The sequence below is a fragment of the Panthera uncia genome, chromosome C2 (genome assembly GCF_023721935.1).
Source record: "Panthera uncia isolate 11264 chromosome C2, Puncia_PCG_1.0, whole genome shotgun sequence".
Taxonomy (NCBI): Eukaryota; Metazoa; Chordata; class Mammalia; order Carnivora; family Felidae; genus Panthera; species Panthera uncia.
The window spans coordinates 40,824,947-40,846,343 of NC_064810.1; the positions used below are offsets into that span (position 1 = coordinate 40,824,947).

Here is a 21,397-nt window from a genome sequence, read left to right on the forward strand (position 1 = left end):
AGAACATTGTGTATTTCAAAATAATGTGTGCATAGCCAAATGCCTATCTAGGAATTTTGAAAGTACTTTATGTTTCATGTGTAATTTATGAAGAAAAAGAAGAACACCCCAGATTTAGGTGAATTTCATTTGTCTCACATAAAGAGTGATACACAACTAGACCTTCCAGGAGCACTATATCATCTGTGTAAGAAAGAACATTAGGTTAAAACGCACACATACAAATACACACACATATACACACACACAAATGTTTAGATGAAGAACCAACTATCAATATCATTGCCTTGTATACCAAAGCATGATGTCTTTGGATAGGGCTCACTAGAATCTGAAACTGTAGAAACTTTGAAAGTATGCATGGTCCTCCAAAAGACCTAAAGAGAAAAGAATACTGTAGAACATCTCAGCAAATCTAAGGAACATATTTTATTTTTGTCTAAAATGTAATCATGTTGTAGATATATAGAACCTCTTCAGGAATCTCAGTATTTTTATGATAAGTTTGCTAGTATGCTGCACTTTTCAAAGACAAATAGTTAAGAAAAAACTTTTATTTGCTCTAATTTCTGTTATTTCCTACCTACATGATTCTTTATTTTAGACATTAGTCAACTCCAAGTGAACAATAAGAGTTTTTAAAATAGCTGCTTATCAATATTAACCTCTTTCATATTGCAACATTATTTTTAGAAACCCGTGGTTTACCTTCCATATATTTTCGAAGCCGTATTACATATGTGAGATAACAGAAAATATATATTAGTCTCTGTCCCCAGTTCCTGGCACAGAGCTCCTAAAACTCTTGTAATTTTCTCTTTTTTTTTTAATGTAATATTTCTTTATTTTGAGAGAGAGAGAGAGAGAGAGAGACTACAAACAGGGGAGGGGCAGAGAGAGAGAGGGAGAGAGAGAGAGAATCCCAAGCAGGCTCCCCACTGTTAGCACAGAACCATGGGGCTCAATCTCATGAACAGCGAGGTCATGACCTGAGCCAAAACAAAGAGTCAGACACTCAACCAACTGAGCCACCCAAGTTCCCCAAACTCTTGTAATTTTCTAAGCGATAGAGCAATAGGAGCATTTTTTGTTCTAGTACTTGGTCTTTGACATCAGTTGCCGACACAGGACTCCTGAATCTCTTGTAATTTCCCGGGTCAGAGGTGCATCTGTTGTTCTAATGAGGTGACTCTGGGTGAGTTTTCTGGATGGCTCCTGGATGAGGACTGGTCAGTGGTAAGACCAAGCCACGGTTAGAAGCTTGGAATCTTCAGCCCTGCCACCCTGGCTCTTGAGAAGGGAGAAGGGCTGAACATGGAGTTAAGCTTGATCATGCCTACATGACGAAGCCTCTGTAAAAATCCCAAAGGTATGGGGTGTGGAGAACTTCCAGGTCTCTAATCGCATCCATGTACCGGGAGGTGACACACCCAAACCCCACCAGGAGAGAAGTTCCTGTGCTTGGGACCCTCCCTGACTTGTCTTGGATATCTCTTTATATTATTTAATGGATTGATAAAGGTAAGTATTTTCCTGAGGGCTGTGAGCCATTTTAGCAAATAAATCAAAGGGGAGGAGGAGGTCATGGGAACCTTTGATTTGTAGCCAAGTCAAACTGAAATTTTGCGTAATCTGGGAACCTACTACTTGCAATTGGTATCTAAATGGGTGACAATCTTGTGGGACTGAGCCCTTAACCGATGGATTCTGCTGCTATCCCTAGTAGATGATGTCAGAATTTAAACCGTAGAAATTACTTTTCTCTTTACTATAGACAATTAATGACATAATTTTATAGATAAGGGGTATCTCTGCTAAACATATTATAGTTTTTATTTTGGTTTGAATTTTATTATTTTAACATCAAGAGCTAAATGGAACTTATCTTTGAAAGGAAATAACCACAAAATATATTGTATAGTTTACTGCAAAACTAACCAAACTGCATAGCTAGTTTTATACAAGGTTGTCATGGCATTAGGCACTGAAGACGCTGAGGGGCTTATAATGTAGCGCGAAGACATATTGGTAAGCAAATTATGCAATTACAACCTAATGCAGTAGGCTGAACAATAAGAGAATGAACAACTATTCTGTACATCAGAACAGAGGAAGAAGCTGCTTAATATCGCCTAAGGGACTCAGGAAGGGCTTCATGGGAGAATTCTATTAGCCGTGGATTTCTAAGGATTATAAATACAAGAGCGTTTTCACATGGAAAAGGAAAAGATTGAGTGTTCCAGACAGCTAATGTAGCAGCACACTGTGGACAGATGACCGAAGGAATCATCTTCAGAGTTTTAGTTTGAAAGGAGAGCAATAATAATAAAGCTGGTATGGGTGTTGCCGTCTTATGAAGAATCTTAAATAATTATGTAATAAATTTCAATTGATATCTCTCATTGTAGTTCAGAATTTCCCAAAAGTGAGATCTTAAGAGTTTTCTAATACAAACTTCTTTTTTTTTTAATTTTTTTTTTAACGTTTTATTTATTTTTGAGACAGCGAGAGACAGAGCATGAACAGGGGAGGGTCAGCGAGAGGGAGACAAAGAATCTGAAACAGGCTCCAGGCTCTGAGCTGTCAGCACAGAGCCCGACACAGGGCTCGAACTCAGGGACCGCGAGATCATGACCTGAGCCGAAGTCGGCCACCCAACCGACTGAGCCACCCAGGCGCCCCAATACAAACTTCTTAAAACTAGATTCTTAGACCTTTCTTTCATTTCTTGTATTTAGTTAATAAGCTTAGAAAAGACTGATTTGAAATTATGAAATTTTGAAAGAGGGCAGGGTTAATGTTTCATTTACTTTATAAAATGATAAGTCATCAAAAGGTGAGAAAGTTGCATTTCTGGAAAAATTGAGATGAAAACTATAGAATCCAATGCAGGTGAAAAACGACAAGAGTTTGAACTGAAACAGGGATGGAAAAGTAGAATTGAATAAAGAAAAGCCATCAGCTTTCAGATTTTGAAGCTGTTGGCTTGCAGGGTTGTTGGTGAGGGAGAATATATAAAGAAGTTTAACTCTGAAATTCAAACTGGTTAGTCTGTAAAGATAGTGAGTCCTGAGACCCAAACAGGAAATTCCGGACAGCAACAGGTTGAGGAAATCAGGATTGGGGTGGTGAGATGGAGAACATTAAACTATGAATGATTATGCTAATTCAAACCCAAGAGTGTTTCTGGATTTAATAGAAGGGTTCACTTCCTAAAAACCAAGAAGGAAATGTTCTTAAGTGGGCATTGTAATGAATGGTACAAAAATATAAGGGAGTAATGCTTTGAAAGGCATGTCTGATTCAAAGTAAAAATCTTTCAGCCATTTACTGCATAATATTTTCCCATGGAGATAATTTTAAAAAGCTTTGGCTCACTTAGAAAAGAAATACTGAGCCCTCTTTGTTATTACTTTAACTGGTCCAATCTCTAAACCACAGATACCTCGGAGGTTCATTAGAAATTCCCAAACCCAGAAGGAGGAAAGTCCCAATAAAAACAAACACACCAAACCAGATCCTTTAGGAGTTGAATTTTGAAGTTTTGACTTCCTGATTCTAAGGATGGGTCATATTTTAGCTGCAGAATAATAGTAAACGTAGCTTGAATATACCACAGCTAAAATAATGAATCTCTTCCATGTCTGTCAGTAGATTTGGCGTGTAAGTATATCATGTGTAATTCAAATACAAATTGTAAACCATACAAGCCCCATCTCTAAGCCAATCTCTTTACCTGGAAACCTCTTTAGCCCAACATTTTCTGCTTCTTCATTGAAATTTGTTTTTTTGATTATTTCATTAGATGCAGTCAGTGGCTCAGGTTACACTGGCAATGAGAGAAAATATTGCCTTTCCTTTATAAATAAATAACTGGGGTTCAATTATCAACTATTGAGGGTTATACTTCTCTTATGTCACTGTCCTCTGGACTACCCATTACATGTTTCTGATTCAAGAGGCTACCAATTGCAGTGGTCTGGAACTAGGCAAGTAAATACCCAGTGTACATTCAATCCTTGGTTCCCAGGAAGTGATGTCTCCCCAGAATAGAAATTGAAACCATTTGATAGCAGATTTTACAAAACACATATTACAAGATAACATAAGGTGAAAATATCGGTATAGGTCTATGTAATGACCAAAGAAAATTTTTAATTTTTTTTTCAATGTTTATTTATTTTTGAGAGAGAGAGAGACAGAGCTTGAGTGCGAGCGGGGGAGGGGCAGAGAGAGAGAGGGAGACACAGAATCCGAAGCAGGCTCCAGGCTCCAAGCTGTCAGCACACAGCCCGACACGGGGCTCGAACCCACGAACCGCGAGATCATGACCTAAGCGAAGTCAGACTCTTAACCGACTGAGCCACCCAGATGCCCCAACCAAAGAAAATTTTTAAAGAAGAATTAATTGAAAGAGCCTTGAGCAAGTCAGCTGTGACACCACAGAATTTTTGTAGTACCTTGAAGGGTCATAATTTTTCAGTGGTGTAATGTAAGTATAGGAAGGCTTCGTGGAAGATGATTAACTGTGTGATTCCTGAGCCTCTCTTTCCCTTCCAACCCTTTTCTCTTGTATGTGTATTCTTTTTTTTTTTTTTTTTAATTTTTAACCTTTATTTATTTTTGAGACAGAGAGAGACAGAGCATGAATGGGGGAGGGGCAGAGAGAGAGGGAGACACAGAATCGGAAGCAGGCTCCAGGCTCTGAGCCATCAGCCCAGAGCCCAATGCGGGGCTCGAACTCACGGACCGCGAGATCGTGACCTGAGCTGAAGTCGGACGCTTAACCGACTGAGCCACCCAGGCGCCCCATCTTGTATGTGTATTCTTTTAGGAAACATTTCAGTTAAAATATAATACATTTCACTGTATAAGTGTATCATGTCTCCATTCTTCATTTTCCAGAGGACATGTATATCCAGTTATACCCAGAACAGCAAAAGCAAAGATCAAATAATTTTTCCCTCTCAAATACCAATATAACCAAAATGTATTTTATACACCAAGACATTATTTGAAAGAGGGTCATTAACTTACTAAAAATTATTTTCTTCTTACTGTTTTAATTTTTCTTGTTACCCCTTTTTCATATTTTTTTCCCTGTATAACTCTGCATTTACTAATCTGCATTAAAGCCTGGACCAGTTTCATAGCAGCCTATTTTGTCATCAACTTCTTTCTCTTAATAAGATAGTCATTTTAGTAATGTATCATTTAATATATATAAAAGAGGCACCAGATTAAAACTCTTAATCTTGGGCTATTGGGGTATTGACCAGTAATTGTTGTTTTAGCTTATAGGACCCACATTTTGCTGGGAAAAAGCTGTGTCTCCTTCTCCTATGTAACTTCTCACTCTAGGTGAGAACATTTTTCTAGTTTTAGGATATATATATATATATTTTAATTAATTTATTTATTTTGAGAGAGAAAGGGAGAGAGAGTAAACTCTCAAATGTGCACCAGCGGGCAAAGGGCAGAGAAAGAGGGAGAGAGAGAATTTCTAGCAGGCTCTGTGCTGTCAGCACAGAGCCTGATGTGGAGCTCAATCTCAGGAACTGTGAGATCATGTCCTGAGCTGAAATCAAGAGTAAGACAACGGATTGAGTCACCCAGGCTCCCCTAGATTTTTTTTTCATTCCATGTAACTATTACCTGCCATTCTTACAAATCAAAGTTAAAAAAAAAAAAAGGAAATGAAGACCAAAAAATCAAATCTATTTTATGATATATATGCAATACCATGTTCTGTTAAATACAAAATATAATAATAAATTTAAAGGATTTGTATGGATTTTGGAAACTAGCACTTTGAACAAATCACCCTTTAATACCTGGAAACTAACTTAAAGAGATGTAATCCATATCACTGTTTCTCATTAATATTACAAATTCTGTGAGCACTTAAGGAAGTGTGGATAAATTATACTTCAAGACATGAATTCGGAGTGTTCTAGAAAATCTTTTAAAGAGCACTGATACAGTGTAATGCCCACGGAATTCATCTCTTCCTGCAGTATGTTTCATTATGTCTTAAAATTATTTATTAGGAGAGAGAAAAACAATTTCTGTTAATTATTTATGAATATTAAAACATTGATGAGCATTACCTAAATGTGACAGGATCCCAGCTGGTGCACAGGGCTGACACTGCTGAAATGTAGCCAACACAAGAGGCGTGCACGAAAAGAGCAGAACAAATGACTTAACAGGGGCCTAAAAGCAGCAATCAGAAGAGGTTCATTTAACTTAGAGAAGGCACAAGCTCCGAGCAATTGCCTCTACTTAAGTAAGTGTGGAATTACAAAAGACTATTTATTACAGTCGAACAGGGCCCTGCAGCTTGCTCAAAGATCTTTGAAGAATTTCAGCAGTTATCAAGTCTTGCTCAGTGCAGAAGCAGTAAACGTTGGGCAGATCCCAAGCAGCCTGCAAAGCTTTCATTAAAAAGTTAATACAGCCTTCCTCACAATTGTTCTTTGAAATGAATTATTTTCTCTCTCATTTTTTGTTTTTGTTTTGTTTTTGTTTTGTGTTGTTGTTTTATTTTTGTTTTTTTTTTAAGGAGAGATGCCATACATGGTAATTTTCAAAACTTCTCTGAAAACTGTATTTTAATTGTTAGGAAAAATAAACCAGTTTCATGGTGATATGGAATGAATGAATGTAGGGTCTCCATGGGTTTACTAAGAAAGTGTTCCAACATCAAGAATCTTTGAAATGCTCTGTAAGTATATATTAAAAGTTGTTCCATTAATGGATTTATTTCAGCACGAAAATTAGTGGAATTTCTTCATTTTGTACAAAACAATATTTATTTCCCAGGACATTAGGGCTACAACTTTTCTATTAACAATTAACGAATTGTTGTTTTGTTTTGTTTTTTAAATATAAAGGTTAAAGTAAAAGAAAATAATTCTCAAAAATTAACATTTTTGTTTATTTATAACTGAATGATGTATTTAGAAACATTGAATACATTTATAAAATTTTAATGAAATATAACCAAAATAAATTATCCTTTGCTAAGAATCAATTCAAGAGCAGCAAACCAGTACAGGTTGGAGGGGTGAGGGTGCTGTGAGGCCAATCCAAGAAATAAAACAATAATATTGAATAGACAAAAATTGAATATGAAAGGTAAATGATGTTAAGTTACATGAAAGGATGTTAATTGCTAATGGGAATAAAATATGGTTAAGAAAATATATTTACTTTCCCATCAGAAAAGCAACAGCTACATTTTTCCTTGGCAAAAGATTAAATTATCATTCCCAGGCCATTAAATGAATGAAGCTTTAATTACAAAAGAGTTCAGAAGATCTTACAAATAATAGAAATAGGAGGATGGGGAATTTATTGAAGCGGATTTTTCATTTAGATTTACCCTTTCTAAAACAGTGTCACGAGGCAAGCTTAGCAAAAGCTCTATTTTAAGTAAGGAATACAAATGAAAGGCATTTAGAGACAGGAACAATTTAAGAGGTTAGATGCAAACGTCAGCATGGGACAATCACAGAAACATCAAATCCACAAATAGGAATCTTCCAATGCTGGCTATTTTGGGGAATACAAATACACAGCGTTCTAATGCTTCTTGATTGAGAAAAATCTGTAAGAAAATAGGTCCTTTAGCAGTGAAAACAATTCAACAGTTAATGTACTTGATAATTCTTGATTTTTGTATTGTTTCATGTTTGCAATTTCTTTTGCTGCATTCTATTAGGGCAGAATGCTGCTGAACCCCACAGTGAGATATTTCAGTTGGCCAGTGTACCAAGGTTGAGATTTGAAACCAGAAGTGCACTGAGGGATAGTACGCATTTTTTTTAATGGAAGGACTTAAGGAGGATATCACTTAAAATATATTTAATCTTCCATTAGAAATGAAGGTAACCGTATGATATCTGATCCAAACAGATGATTTTTATTCATATTCTGTACTTTAGATAATGCATAGCAAAACATAACAAATACAGAGTCAACACCCAATAAGACACCTCAAAATATGTCCCAAGATTTGTGACACGAAGTGTATTCAGTTCCTTGGTATTTTTATTAAATATATATATTTTAAGAAATAAAAATGTAACAGCAGAAGATTGTTGTTTCCTGATATTTTTATTCATGAGAGATTTGGTTAGAAGTCAAGACCTACTATAATATGTTCTAAACCCTGTGTATTTTACAATACAGTAAATATTATTATTATCTATAGATACCAAGGGACTCCTGGTGTGTAATGGATTCCAGTCCTCTTAAAGAGTTGCATATGAAAATGTTATCAATGAGCTGAAGAATCTGGCATTAATAACTTTGCAACATTATAACAAATAGGTAGCCCTGATTTTTTGTTCTTTTTTTAATATATCAAATATATTTCATTGCTTACATTATAGTAGCAGATTGAAAACATCTGCTCACTTGCCACTAGTCCACCAGCAGCTGAAAATCTCAGTTCATTTTCCATAGGCCTGTATGTACCAAGGCTATAATCCAGCTGCTGAGGCTTGATATGGGGCCAGATTAATACTCCAGAGCCTTTGAAATGGAGATAGTGCTTTCTTGCCAAAGATTAGAGCAATGATAGCTTGCATTTGCTTGTTCCCTTCTCGTTCTGCTCTTCCTTACCGGCCTTCCCAATTGGATTGATTTGTGTCCTCCCCCATCCCCTCCCATTTTCCTTACAGCTCCATCACCTGTCATGATGATTAAGAAGGATCGAACATCCAGAAACAGCATCTCTTTATCCTGGCAGGAGCCTGAACACCCTAATGGGATCATATTGGACTACGAGGTCAAATACTATGAAAAGGTGGGGAGATGACGTTAAAGGGTTGGGCTGTGTAGGGAAAGAGGTTACCTTCTTATGAGCTGTGCACTTGCAAAGAAACCAATGGCATTGCTAAGAAATGGTAGAGCTCTGTTTGGAACTTGGGTCCTCTGATACCTTTGATTTATAAGTAGAGTGGTTTTTGAAATCACTGTGCCAAATATCCCCCATTCTATAGCAATAAGCCACAGCAAAGATGTCAGTACCAAACTGAAGCCATCTAGTTATGGCATTGGAAATGACATTTTTCTTTCTACATTGAGAGACCCCTGTTCTATCAGCTATTTCACAGTGATTCCTTCATCTCTTGATGGCGTTCCTTAGTTTATTGCCTAGGCATCGTTTCCTGACCTTCACATTCACATGGATTTCATTCAGTACCGATACTGAACTGTTGAACTTTGAACTAATAACAAAACCATTGTATAATTGAACTGACAATGAAAAGCTTTCTTGATGTCGTACAAGGTAATTTAGAAGGTGGGCATAGACGGATGAGTCTGGTCCACATCATAAAATTGTGATTCCGTAATACAATTATAAAAATAGGTACATGATTATTTATAAGTAGAATTTAGGATATAGTATTTCATCACTCTAAATGGCACTTATTTTTCTTTGGTTATAAATTATGGTGAGGTTTGAAAGCAAGATGTATTCAAATCTTATCAGAGGTGGGTGGTTTTATAGCTACCAATGTGAACGAAACATATTTGTGTGCAGTTTACAAAGTATTTCAAGGTGAATTAAAAACAAATTGTGCATTCGTAGAGCACTTCATAGAACAATTCTGCATACATTATTTAATTGTGAGCTGTCTGATAATCCTACGAAAGTGGGCAAATAGGTTCATCCACAAATAAGAAAACAGAGTCCATGGCATTATTTGAATTTCTCACAAGCTCACTGCTAATAAACAGCTATCTGTTTTGATTCCAGGCAGCCATGACTCCTCCGTTAGTATGTTTCCCTGTATTACAAGCCTTGCTCTACCTGAGTATGGATTATTAGAGAATTAGTGGTATAAACAGTTGTGCAAAAGAAAAAAAAAAGTAATGTATAAACATTTATCTACATTGTGTAGTTATTCTCTTTATTGAGGGTAATGTATTTCACAAGTATGATGCCATTTTTTTCCATACCACCACATGCAGGGAAAGGAATGTCTCTCTCATTAAAAGAAAACAAGAGGCCTAATAAACTTCACTGTGCTAAAGTCATAGTAGAAATAACTTATATCCTAGCTTTTGGTGCTCCACTGTGACACTGTGAAATACTCATCTGATCGAGATCTTCTGTTTTTAAAAGTGTGACAAGATAGATTGGGCAAATATAAGAATCCATGTTTTATACACAATGCAACAAAATAAAAAAAAAATTAATGATATGCCTCAGTTCAGATTAGATAACAAAACCAGAAAACACCCAACCTTTAGACATTTAGAGCTAATTCAAAAATACAGTTAATCTATGTTCATATCTCGACAAACATACACAAAATTCTGAAATTGTCAGATTCTACCAACAAAGCACAATGCACATCCTTATATTAAAATAATATTAACCAGTGCAGGAAGAAAATGGCTGAATCTACTTTTTAATCCTTAAACATTTAAAAATTTGATGCAAACTTACTTGCAATATTATCTTTAATATATACATTTATATAAATACTTATTTTTATCTTAAATATCTTTTATCTTAAATCATAAATTTAAAAATTATTCTCAAATACATATACACATATATGGACACATGTATATACACATATATGTATACATATATATGTATATATACACACATATACATATGCATATACATATATATAATGATGCTTAGAAATGTTTTGAATGTTTCACTAGATTTAAGTTCTGTAAGGTCTAGCTTTCTTTTACTTTTTCTTTTTTTGTTTTTAAGGTCTAGTTTTCTTGACTGTTTACTTCACTAATGATGATGAACAGATTCAAGTTCCAGGCATATGCTCAATTTTTTAAAAAATGAATTAATTCTTTCTGTAAAATAAATATATTTGATCCTCTTTATTATTTAATATACCAACTCAAATGTGATTCAATACATAACCAGCATCATTAACTAAAAAATGTGTGTAATGTACAACTTTTTTTCTGGTAAATTCTGTTATTTTGGTTGAGGATATCCACTCCGGCCCCGGCACAGGTGCAGGGCATTCCACCATTGTTCAAAATCAGGTTACCCATAAAGTGCTCAGTATATGTTAATGTGCCTTAGGGGAAAAACACAATTCTCTGAAAATCCGAGTTTTGCACACAAGGCTTGACACAAAGACTTTACTGTTACTTTGCACTGTGAATTTCCTAACATACAATGTAAGTGTCCTGGAGAAGCTCCTTTGGGGAAATGTCTCTAGGCTTTGATCTGAAGATATCTGTCTCTGCTAAACCACAGTGACTTAGATTAAATACAGTGCACATATAAGTGATGCTGAGAAATTTAATGTAGCGCTATATGTAAAACCTGGGCCTTTTTAAAGTTTAATATTTTATAATTGATATCTTTCTGAGAATCAGTAGGGCATCCCTATTAGGTTTAATTCAAAAGGGTATGTTCCTCTTTGTAAGTTTATTTTTGAAATTGGATTGAAGCTTTCATTCAGGGTTGGCTGTGAAGAAAGCATATCATTTGCATGTTCACTAACCAGTAAGAATGAAAACTAACTTTTCCTGCTTTATGTGCAAGACACAAATCATTTTATCCAAATTAGGAAATTCGGTATATATTGTTAGCTTCAAAATGCCTCTGTTGTGTTCAGAGTGAAATAATTGTCACCTCTTTTATATGTCCTATGTTAAAATCTGAAAGAACTGGTTTTGGGTGGCTCACCTTTTTACCATCCAATAGCCTTATGAAGATTTGATTGTAACATGATTTTTCTTACCTCAAAGCAGGAGCAAGAGACAAGTTATACCATTCTGAGGGCAAGAGGCACGAATGTTACCATCAGTAGCCTCAAGCCTGACACTACTTACGTATTCCAAATCCGAGCCCGAACTGCAGCTGGCTATGGGACCAACAGTCGCAAGTTTGAATTTGAAACTAGCCCGGACTGTATGTATTATTTCAGTATAGGGTGTAGGGGGGAGGGCTGTTGCAAAGTTGTCTGATAATTCACTCTTTTTCTCCCTATCTAAATTTAGATAATATGTTGACATTTAGACACATTGAAAGTGTACTGCTTGAAATATTTAGCCGTTTATATAGCGTTGGGTCTGTAGTGTGGGTATGCATCTGTGTGGGTTTTTTTTTCTTTTTTACAAATCAAACATATTCTAAGGCCTGGAATGCTACTGGTCTTCTGTTGGCCATAAATTGCTTTGAGGAACGCCATTTAATATGGTAACATACTCCCAGTACCTGTTCATCCAGATGTTCCAGGTTCATTGCATGATTCAGTGAACTACGAAAAGAAACTTGCTGATCCATGAGGATTTTAATATTGTTTTAATCCTTAACATATTCAATCTTGTATCACTTGGAGATTAAGGATTTTCTAAAACCTGATTTATCACCTCATTCACATTCACAAGCAATTTGGATAATCTTGTGTGTCTGACACCAAATTTGGCATAGACTGGTCTAAAATTGGCAAACATTTTCCCAGTAGCATTTCTCTTTTCTTCAAATGCATTTGCTTCATATTAGAAAAACCCTCTGCTAAAATATGATTTTCAAAAAGCTAACAAATATCATGGCCATGGTACTAAGATGGAGTGAACACAAGTTCAACTTCAAGCTAAGGATTTTATTTAGTGTATTAATTAATGAGGAGACTATTATATATTTATTTCTGTTTATTATATTCTAAAAAAGATTAAACTGTTTTATTTGTTTTTTAGATTAAACTTGTTTAAAGGAAAATTTGAAGAACAGATAAATATGCATATATAAATACATATTTGTGTGTGTATATATTACAGACAATCAGGAATACTTAAATTTATTAATTTGTCCCAGATTGATTAATATCCTATAGGACAATAAATGTAATGATTGGAGTCATCTTTTCTACTGTACATAAACCAGTTCTATCTCTAGTGAACGTTTTATTTTAATTGTAATGGGAAAAATTGTATACATCACTCAGTTTCCTGCAACTTAAATTCACAGTTGTAAAATAGCCTAGAAAGACAATCAAAGATGAACTCCCTTTAGAAAAAATCATCCAGGGAGGGTCTGACAATGGCCAGCACAGTACCGAAGAGAAACCCAGTAATCTCTTTTGACTGTTCTGATTTGGCATTTCTCCTGGCATGTGTATTTCCTGTCTAAATATTTTGTCTGCGATCTAAAAGCACATTGGTTTTGGTATGGTAATATTTTTATTATGCCCACAATCCATACCTAATAGAAACATTAAAAGGTAAACACAAATTATAAAAAACAGTTTAAGTTAAATAATAGTTACTGTATCAAACAGTTATGCTATTTTATGGCACACCTTTTGTCAGCTGATTGGAAACGCCCCTTAACCATAACCAGCTGTGCCTTCCGCAAGGTGTTGAGAATCTAGTGTTCTTAGAAATTATCAGCTCAAGCTGAAACGCGGTAATTCTTCTAACTCGAAGGCGAGCTGCCATCCCCCAAAATACTAATCTATATATACTTCAAAACCTCTGCTAATTCTTCTGTGATGGATACACGTGTTTTCACCTGTGGGGCGGTCTTGGGAGTGCCTGCTCGGATGTCCCTGCCACCAAGTCAGCAGCGGCAGACAGCCTTCCTCTGCTGCACCTGCCAGGACCCACCGCAGGCCTCCTGCAGGGGCCACGCTCTCCTCCATGACTAAACACCGCAAGGGCACAGGAGTCAGCCTCTTCTGCCTAAGGCAGGACTCGTCCACGGGCAGCCTTCCCTCTGGGACTCCAAAGAGAAATGGCTCTCTGAGAACATTAGAAACCAGAACGTTATAAAATACCATGAAAGTGGATCCTGAACAGGTTTAAAACAAATTTAAAATTTTAGATGACATCAAAACAGAGTTTAATTGCAATTTAACATTGGTAGTTCTCAATCTTTTTGTAACATTTAAGTAATGCAAAAAAGTTGCCTTTTTTAAAAGATTTTATTTGTAAGTAATCTCTACACCCAAAGTGGGACTGGAAATCACAACCCCGAGATCAAGAGTCGTGGGCTCCACCGGCTGAGCCAGTGAGGCGCCCCGCAAACAAGTTTCTTGTTCTGAAATGATTACAAATTGAATTTTTTTTCAAACTTTTAAATGGTTATTTAAGTTAAGAACAACAAAACCTACATTTGCTTTACCAAGAAAGATCACAAATCCCAGAAAGCGAAAAAACACATGTTCATTATATCCTGTGGTAGAAATTAGGTATATCAAGGGGCAGGAGGGTCAGATCACCATTAGATAAACATATTTTCTGTTTTTAAACAGCACTTAACTCTGGGTGATATGTAAATTTTCAAAGGGAACAACAAATCCCAATATACTAATGTGATTCCAGATTTACTACAGATACTGCTGTGGCAGCATTCTGCACGAACCTCTAATGGGGCTTCCGTGTCTGAGGTTTAAGAAATATTCCATTTGAAAATTACAGGGTTTGGGGGTTTTGCCAAATAAGTTTTATATTTGCAATACTTCCACTGATGGATACAGCAGATGAAAAAAGAGTAAGAAGGAAAAGATGAGCTTTTTAACATCATGTTCCTCATTTATAAAAATCTTTGAGTGGTACGGTTTGATATTTTAAAAACTCAGTTTACTCTTTTTCACCATAGAATTCTTCCAGACTTTAAATATGGATGAGAAAAAAAGGTATCTTTTGTCCTAGGGAGAAAAAAAGACAAAATCAACTCTCTGTTTTTTTATCAGAATGATGTATTCATAAAAATTCGTTCTAAGAACTTAAGAGTCTTGTCATATATTGATATTTAAAATATATATATATATATATATATATATATATATATATATATAATAAAAGACTGATGTTTGTATTTCTTTAACATTTTGATCTTTATTCTAATTTTTTTCTAGTTTTTATTTTTAAAAATTATATTAGAAGTTATCTTTCATAACACATATAGATATTTCTTAGTGGAACAAAGTGGGTTTTTACCTGGAGTTTAGATAATATTTTTTGTAATTATCTTTTTTTTTTAATGTTTATTTTTGAGACAGAGTGTTAGTGAGGAGGGGAAGAGAGAGAGAGACAGAGACACAGAATCCCAAGCAGGCTCCAGGCTCTGAGCTGTCAGCACAGGGCCCGACGCGGGGCTCAAACTCACGAACGGGGAGATCATGACCTGAGCAGAAGTCGGATGCTTAACCAACTAAGTCACCCAGGGGCCCCAGAATGTCTCATTTTTTATAGTTATTATCATCTTCATTTCGCAAAGAGACTGAGGCATAGAGAGGTTTAAGTAAGCTTTCCAAAATCACACAATTGGTTAATGACAGGTCTGATTCGAGAACCTATGTATTTATGTGATAATATATTAAGCATTTTCTTTCTTTTTTGTTGAGTTTTTTGTTTTTGTTTTTTTGAGAGAGAGAAAGAGTGAGCAGGGGAGGGGCAGAGAGAGAGAGAGAGAGAGAGAGAGAGAGAGAGAGAGAGAATCCCAAGCAGGCTTGCACTGACGGGAACCCTGAAATCATTACCTGAGCCAAAATCAAGGCTTGGACGATTAACCCACCGAGCCATCCAGGGACCCATTAAGCACTTTCATAAGCATTTTATTTGATCCTGTTCCATAAGTTATTCCGGTACTATTATTTCCCTTATAGATGGTTTAGGACAGAGTTTATGTGTGTTTTTTCTCGGGTTGCATAACTAGGAAGTAGAGTCAGTGAACCTAGAATCTCCAAATTTTGGAGTACTAATCTAGTGCTGCAGATGTACATTAAAAAAAAAAGATATTATGCTGAAATTGTAGAGTTCATAGGAGTAAAGGGGCTTCCCTAGAGTCAAGGTGGCATCTCCAAAGCACGAAGTCCAAACAGAATGAAACTGACGTGCTTGGGAAAACAGACAAGTCAACTGTCTGGAAACCCTCACTGGGCAGAAACTGAATCCACAGCACTTTTTGCCAGTTTTTTACTGGAGAAATGAAATAATAAAAATATATAACATTTATTAAGCACTTACTCAGTGCTTGGAACTATTTTAAGTGTTTTGCTTGCGTTAACCCATTTAATCCTTGCAACAGTGATCTTGTGTCACACAGCAAAATAAGTGCAAATCCAAGCATTCTGTTTCACGAGACTGAGCTCCTAACTAGTCTGCTTTAGGGAGAGAAGGTCGGCTGTATGTGCAGGATGTTCTAAATGGGAAGTGGCCAGAAACAGGGGAAGCAGTTTGCCTGTGGGAAAACATATTCAAAATGAGTTTCTAAGACATGTAATAGACAGCAATTTTTAAAAGTGTTCCACGTAGCATTTTTAGACAACTCTATAATGCATTTATTCAAAATCCCTCATTATAAATGTTTGCTAATTTCACTAACAAAAATGATCCATTTTGATTATGTGCCTTAGGTAGTCCCCAGGATTCATAGATATTTAGAGCTGGAGGACATTGCAGAGATGTCCTAATTTAATTCTGTCTGTGACAGAAAAAGAAACAGAGAATTCCTCTTCCTTCTATCATGCTTCCTCTCCCAGTTTCATTGACATTTATCTCATCTCCTGGCTAAACTTCACAGAGAATGCAGACCTTGCTGCACTTTAGAAGTTACTACGATGTACGTACAACATAGAAAGCATGAGATAGAGTTATTATTATAGGTTTACGGAGCATTATTGAATCACTAGGTTAAGTTACTTTACAAACTAATCACGGATCTGTATCCAGTGGATAGATATGTATCCGTCCAGGGGTTCTGGGAGAGAGATGTTAAGATGGACTTCTATGAGCTTTATAGGGGAAAATGCAGAGAGAGCAAAGAGGCGGGAAGAACAGAAGCGGTCAGGCTGCACCTCTTGCTGGGATGTCTGTCAGCGTCTGTGAAGAGGTGGAGGGAAAGAGAAGAGTGGAAGAGGAGGAGATTCAGCCAGCAGCGCAGCTCTTCGGGTCTCCCCTGGGGGTCCCGCAAGCGGTGGGGAGCCCCAGAGTGAAGACTGCCTTAGAGGAGTCCTGTACTGAGCAGGGAGGGCCTGGCTCCAGTCCCCTTGTAGTGTTTAGTCATGGAGGGGAGGGTGGCCCGTGCATGAAGGCTGCGGTGGGTCCTGAAGGTGCAGCAGCTGGAGGCTGTCTGCCCGCTGCAAATTTGGCAGTGGGAAGATGCGAGCAGGCACTCCTGTGCCTGCCACAGTGGTGTAAACAGTTTGCTGGTAGTAAAGAATAAAGAGCTTGCAGCAGTTTATATTATGAGGATGCCATCCTACCACACTTGGAGCTCTTATTTTCAGATGCTTGGAAAACTTCTTACAGCCCATCTGCCATGTCTCTTTATTTGCATCATTTAGCTCTCCCTAAAACTGCATTATTTTCAAGAAATCCTTCCAAACTTAGATTTTGATCAGGCTGAACATTTGATAATGGCGTCTGGAGAGGTGATAGTATTCAAATAATCACACTCTCTCTTCTAAGCTCTTTAGATACACCGCTCATTCATTTGTTCAATCAGCATTTACTACAAGGGCAATATATGTTAAAATACGAGCATGTGAAAGGCCTTGTTCCGGAAGCTGTGTATATTTTAGAGTCTAGGGATTAGGATGCTTATGGAGTTTAATAGCAGATGAGGCTGGAGGTGTAGGCAAGGAACAGGATCTTCAATGGCTTTACCTGCTCTGCTACAGAATTTGCATTTTACCTTAAAAGTGATGGAGAGGGCGCCTGGGTGGCTTGGTCGCTTAAGAGTCCGACTTCGGCTCAGGTCATGATCTCACGGTCCCTGAGTTCGAGCCCCATGTCGGGCTGTGTGCTGACAGCTCAGAGCCTGGAGCCTGTTTCAGATTCTGTGTCTCCCTCTCTCTCTGCCCCTCCCCTGTTCATGCTCTGTCTCTCTCTGTCTCAAAAATAAATAAACGTTAAAAAAAAATTTTTTTTTTAAAAAGTGATGGAGAGCCCTGCAAAACTTTTATGCATGACAACAGCATGATCAAATTGATGGTTTAGAAGGAATATTCTACTGGCCAGATAAAAGATAGGAAAGACATGCAAATAAAGACCAATTAGGATTTTCTAATTGTAATCCAGAAGAACTAAAAAACACTTAAAACAGTTTGGTGATTAATTGGATAGTGAATGATGAGGTGAGGGAGAAGACAAGGTGATTTTGTATTTGTGTTCTCTGTCTTTGCTACTCGAAACATGGTCTGGAATCAGCCAGCATCAGCATCACTGGAAGCTCATAAGGAAAGCACAGTCTCAGGGCACCTGGGTGGCTCAGTGTCCAACTCTTGATTTTGGCTCAGATCATGATCCCAGCGCCATGGGATTGAACCCCATGTCGAGCCCCGCACCAAGCTCCATGTTGAGTCTAGAGCCTGCTTAAGGTTCTCTCTCTCTCTGTCTCTCTCTCTCTGTCTCTCTGCCCTCTCCCCTACACCCCTCTAAAATAAAATAAAACAAATTTAAAAAGAGAAAAGAAAAGCAGTTTCAGTCCCCACTCTAGACCGACTGAATCAGAAACTTCTTTTCCAAGATTCCCAAGTGGTTTGAATGAACATTGAAGTTAGAGAAGCACTGGTCTAGCTCAAGGGTCAGTAGACTTTTTCTGTAAAGGGCTAGATAATAAATATTTTAGGCTGTGTGTGTAGACAGCCTCTGTGCTCTTACTCAACTTGGCTATTGTAGCATAAAAGCAGCCATAGATAATACACAAATGAATGTGGCTGTGCTCCAATACAACTTTACTTATGGACACCAAATTTTGAATTTTACATAATTTCTACGTGTCAAAAATCTTCTTTTGACTTTTTACAACCATGAAGCAAATGTGAAACCATTCTAAGCTCCTGAGGTATACAAAAACTGGTAGCTGGCCAGGTTTGACTCCCGGACTATTTTTAGGTGAGTGAGTGATGAGACATTCACAAAGGTAGGAGAGCAATTTGTTGGTGGTATGTGTTAAAAAAAAAAAAAAAACGAAAAAACGAAAAAAAAAAACATTTTAATAACTCTAGATATTGCAAAATAATTAAGCTTGTTTAGAAAGCTTTTAGGGCACCTGGGTGGCCTAGTGGGTTAAGCATCAGACTTCAGCTCAGGTCTGATCTCAACTTTTGTCACTTTGAGCCCTATGCTGGGCTTTGTGCTGACAGCTCAGAGCCTGGAGCCTGCTTGGGATTCTGTATCTCCCTCTCTCTCTCTGCCCCTCCCCCACTCGTGCTCTGTCTTCTCTCTCTCAGAAATAAATCAACATTAAAAAAAAAAAATTAGGGATCTTTTATAATTTCATTCAGGGAAATCTGACCTGTTCACTGTGTTCCTCTGATAACTTCTGGTGTATCCAATGAGTTTCTTTGCAGTAAGCCTACAGAAAACCAGTCCAGGATGTTTCGCAGAGTCTGCACTCAAGTAGCGTTTGATTGATGCCATTGAAAGAGAGTATCTTATCTTATTAATTGGAAATTTCAAGCACCCTTATAGGCACTGTCTGTTTTTACACTAACGTGGGGAATTCTGTTTATACTGTATGAAGCAGGAAGCCACGTTTTAGGTAAAACCAGAGTAACTATGACTGAGTTTATCAGCTTTTCCATGCCGATGTTAGTTATGGTGTGTTAATGCCTGTCCTTTTCTTCTTTTTCTCCTCCACCCCCCAGCTTTCTCCATCTCCGGTGAAAACAGCCAAGTGGTAATGATTGCCATTTCAGCGGCAGTGGCCATTATTCTCCTCACAGTGGTCACCTACGTTTTGATAGGGAGGTGAGTTTGCGGTCTCTTTTACGACCACTCATTATTGCTCTGCTCGCTCCCCTGAATTGGGCTACAATCTGAAGACTGTGGTCAATGAAGTATTTTAACAACTAAGAATGTCTCTGCTTGTATCTATTCTTTCTTCCCTTCCCTTTCTTTTGTTTCTCCATCTTTAGTTTTGATTTTCTTTTTTTTTTTTTAATCCATGAAATTCCTGCCCCACTTTTCAACCTCATACCACTTCTCCCTTTTGACCTAGTTTGCGGTTTTTACTCTCTTTTTCCAATTGTTCTCTCACTCTTGAAATACACCCCAGATTTCCCTGCCACTTTCTCACCCAGAACACTGGTAAGGCAGCACAGCACTAATCGCCGACAATGGAGACTTTACCCTTCATTCATTCTAACAGCAGTTGTTAAAAAAAAAATACTATAAACACTTTCTAAGGCCATTATAAAAACTGAACTGAAGGGGTCTGCACAGTGGGGAAGCAACTCTGCATATCTCCTCATTAGGCAGCTTTCCAGAGTCCCCAGAGAAAGAGGCTTTCTATAAAGGATTTAGAAAATATGAAGTCATTAAACTTTCACTAAAGCATTTAATTGTTTGAGGAAAATGCCTTATTTTTTTTTTTTTTTTGTGCTTTGCACATTCTGAGCATAGATAATTGCTTTCATATATTTTCTTTCTGTGTTCTCTTCCCCTGACTTCCCTCCAGGTTCTGTGGCTATAACAAGTCAAAACATGGTGCTGATGAAAAAAGACTTCATTTTGGGAATGGACATTGTAAGTTCCTAAGCTGTTTTGGTGCTTTGGTTTCACCGTTCTAGTTTTAGCCTTATTGATACATAATTGGATAACTTCCCCACAAAGCAGAGAATGCAAAAGGAGTTTTAGGAAAGAATTGAGCAGATTAAATTAATTTAAAATGGGGAAGGAAATTCATGGCTCTGCATGAAGTAATTTTTGCATGGTCACATTTCAGCATCCTTCAGCAAAGTGAAGGATAACCTATGGTTTATAGCCAAATAATGTACATGATGGGGAGTGTGTACTGTAGTCAGCTCTGCGTAGCTGAAAGGCAAAGCGTATCTTCCATTTCCTTATTTCTCGTCCGTCGCTAAAATCTAAATAGGAACCTTGTCCCTTTCCGAACTCCCAAATAAATATAAACAACCTCTGTTTATGTGAAACGCCGTAGTCTATTTTGTCAACCAACCAGGAGAGAGCCTTTAAAATAAACTGTTTATTTTGGAGTTACACGATACCTAACTGGTCGGAAAGCCAGCACTTTTCCCTCGTATGTTAATACCAAGCAATTTCGTCTCCTTTTAATATTTTCTAAAGGAAATAGTCTTTTGGGAAACAAAGTGTTTATATCTAATAAGAGGACTGACTCTTTTTTTTCTTCTTCTGACAAAACAAATCATCCCAGGCATTTTGATTTTCCAAACGATGTGGCAATTACTAATCAGTGGACTCAAAGGGAATAGCATGTTCTTATGGAAATTAGTGCAGACTAAACTCATACTTTCGTGCTCTCAGATCGTCTCAATATGACTGACGTAGTCTTGTAAGCATCACTTTCTTTGATTCGCTATTGCCTTGTAAAATTATTTTCAGTTCAGCATGATACTTCATATCCGTCATTGGCTTTGCATCTAAAAACTATAGCTCCCCTTATAACTCAAGTTAA

The 21,397-nt window shown here is 37.1% G+C and overlaps 1 protein-coding gene across 1 annotated transcript in view; it reads left to right on the forward strand.

Annotated features, from left to right (window-relative positions):
- Positions 1–21,397, forward strand: part of EPHA3 (EPH receptor A3) — a 353,619-nt gene that overhangs the window by 266,202 nt on the left and 66,020 nt on the right. The window contains exons 6-9 of the mRNA XM_049628031.1: positions 8,691–8,815; positions 11,758–11,920; positions 19,608–19,710; positions 20,420–20,487. Coding sequence (XP_049483988.1) covers positions 8,691–8,815; positions 11,758–11,920; positions 19,608–19,710; positions 20,420–20,487 — 459 coding nt within the window. The remainder of the gene's footprint in view (positions 1–8,690; positions 8,816–11,757; positions 11,921–19,607; positions 19,711–20,419; positions 20,488–21,397) is intronic.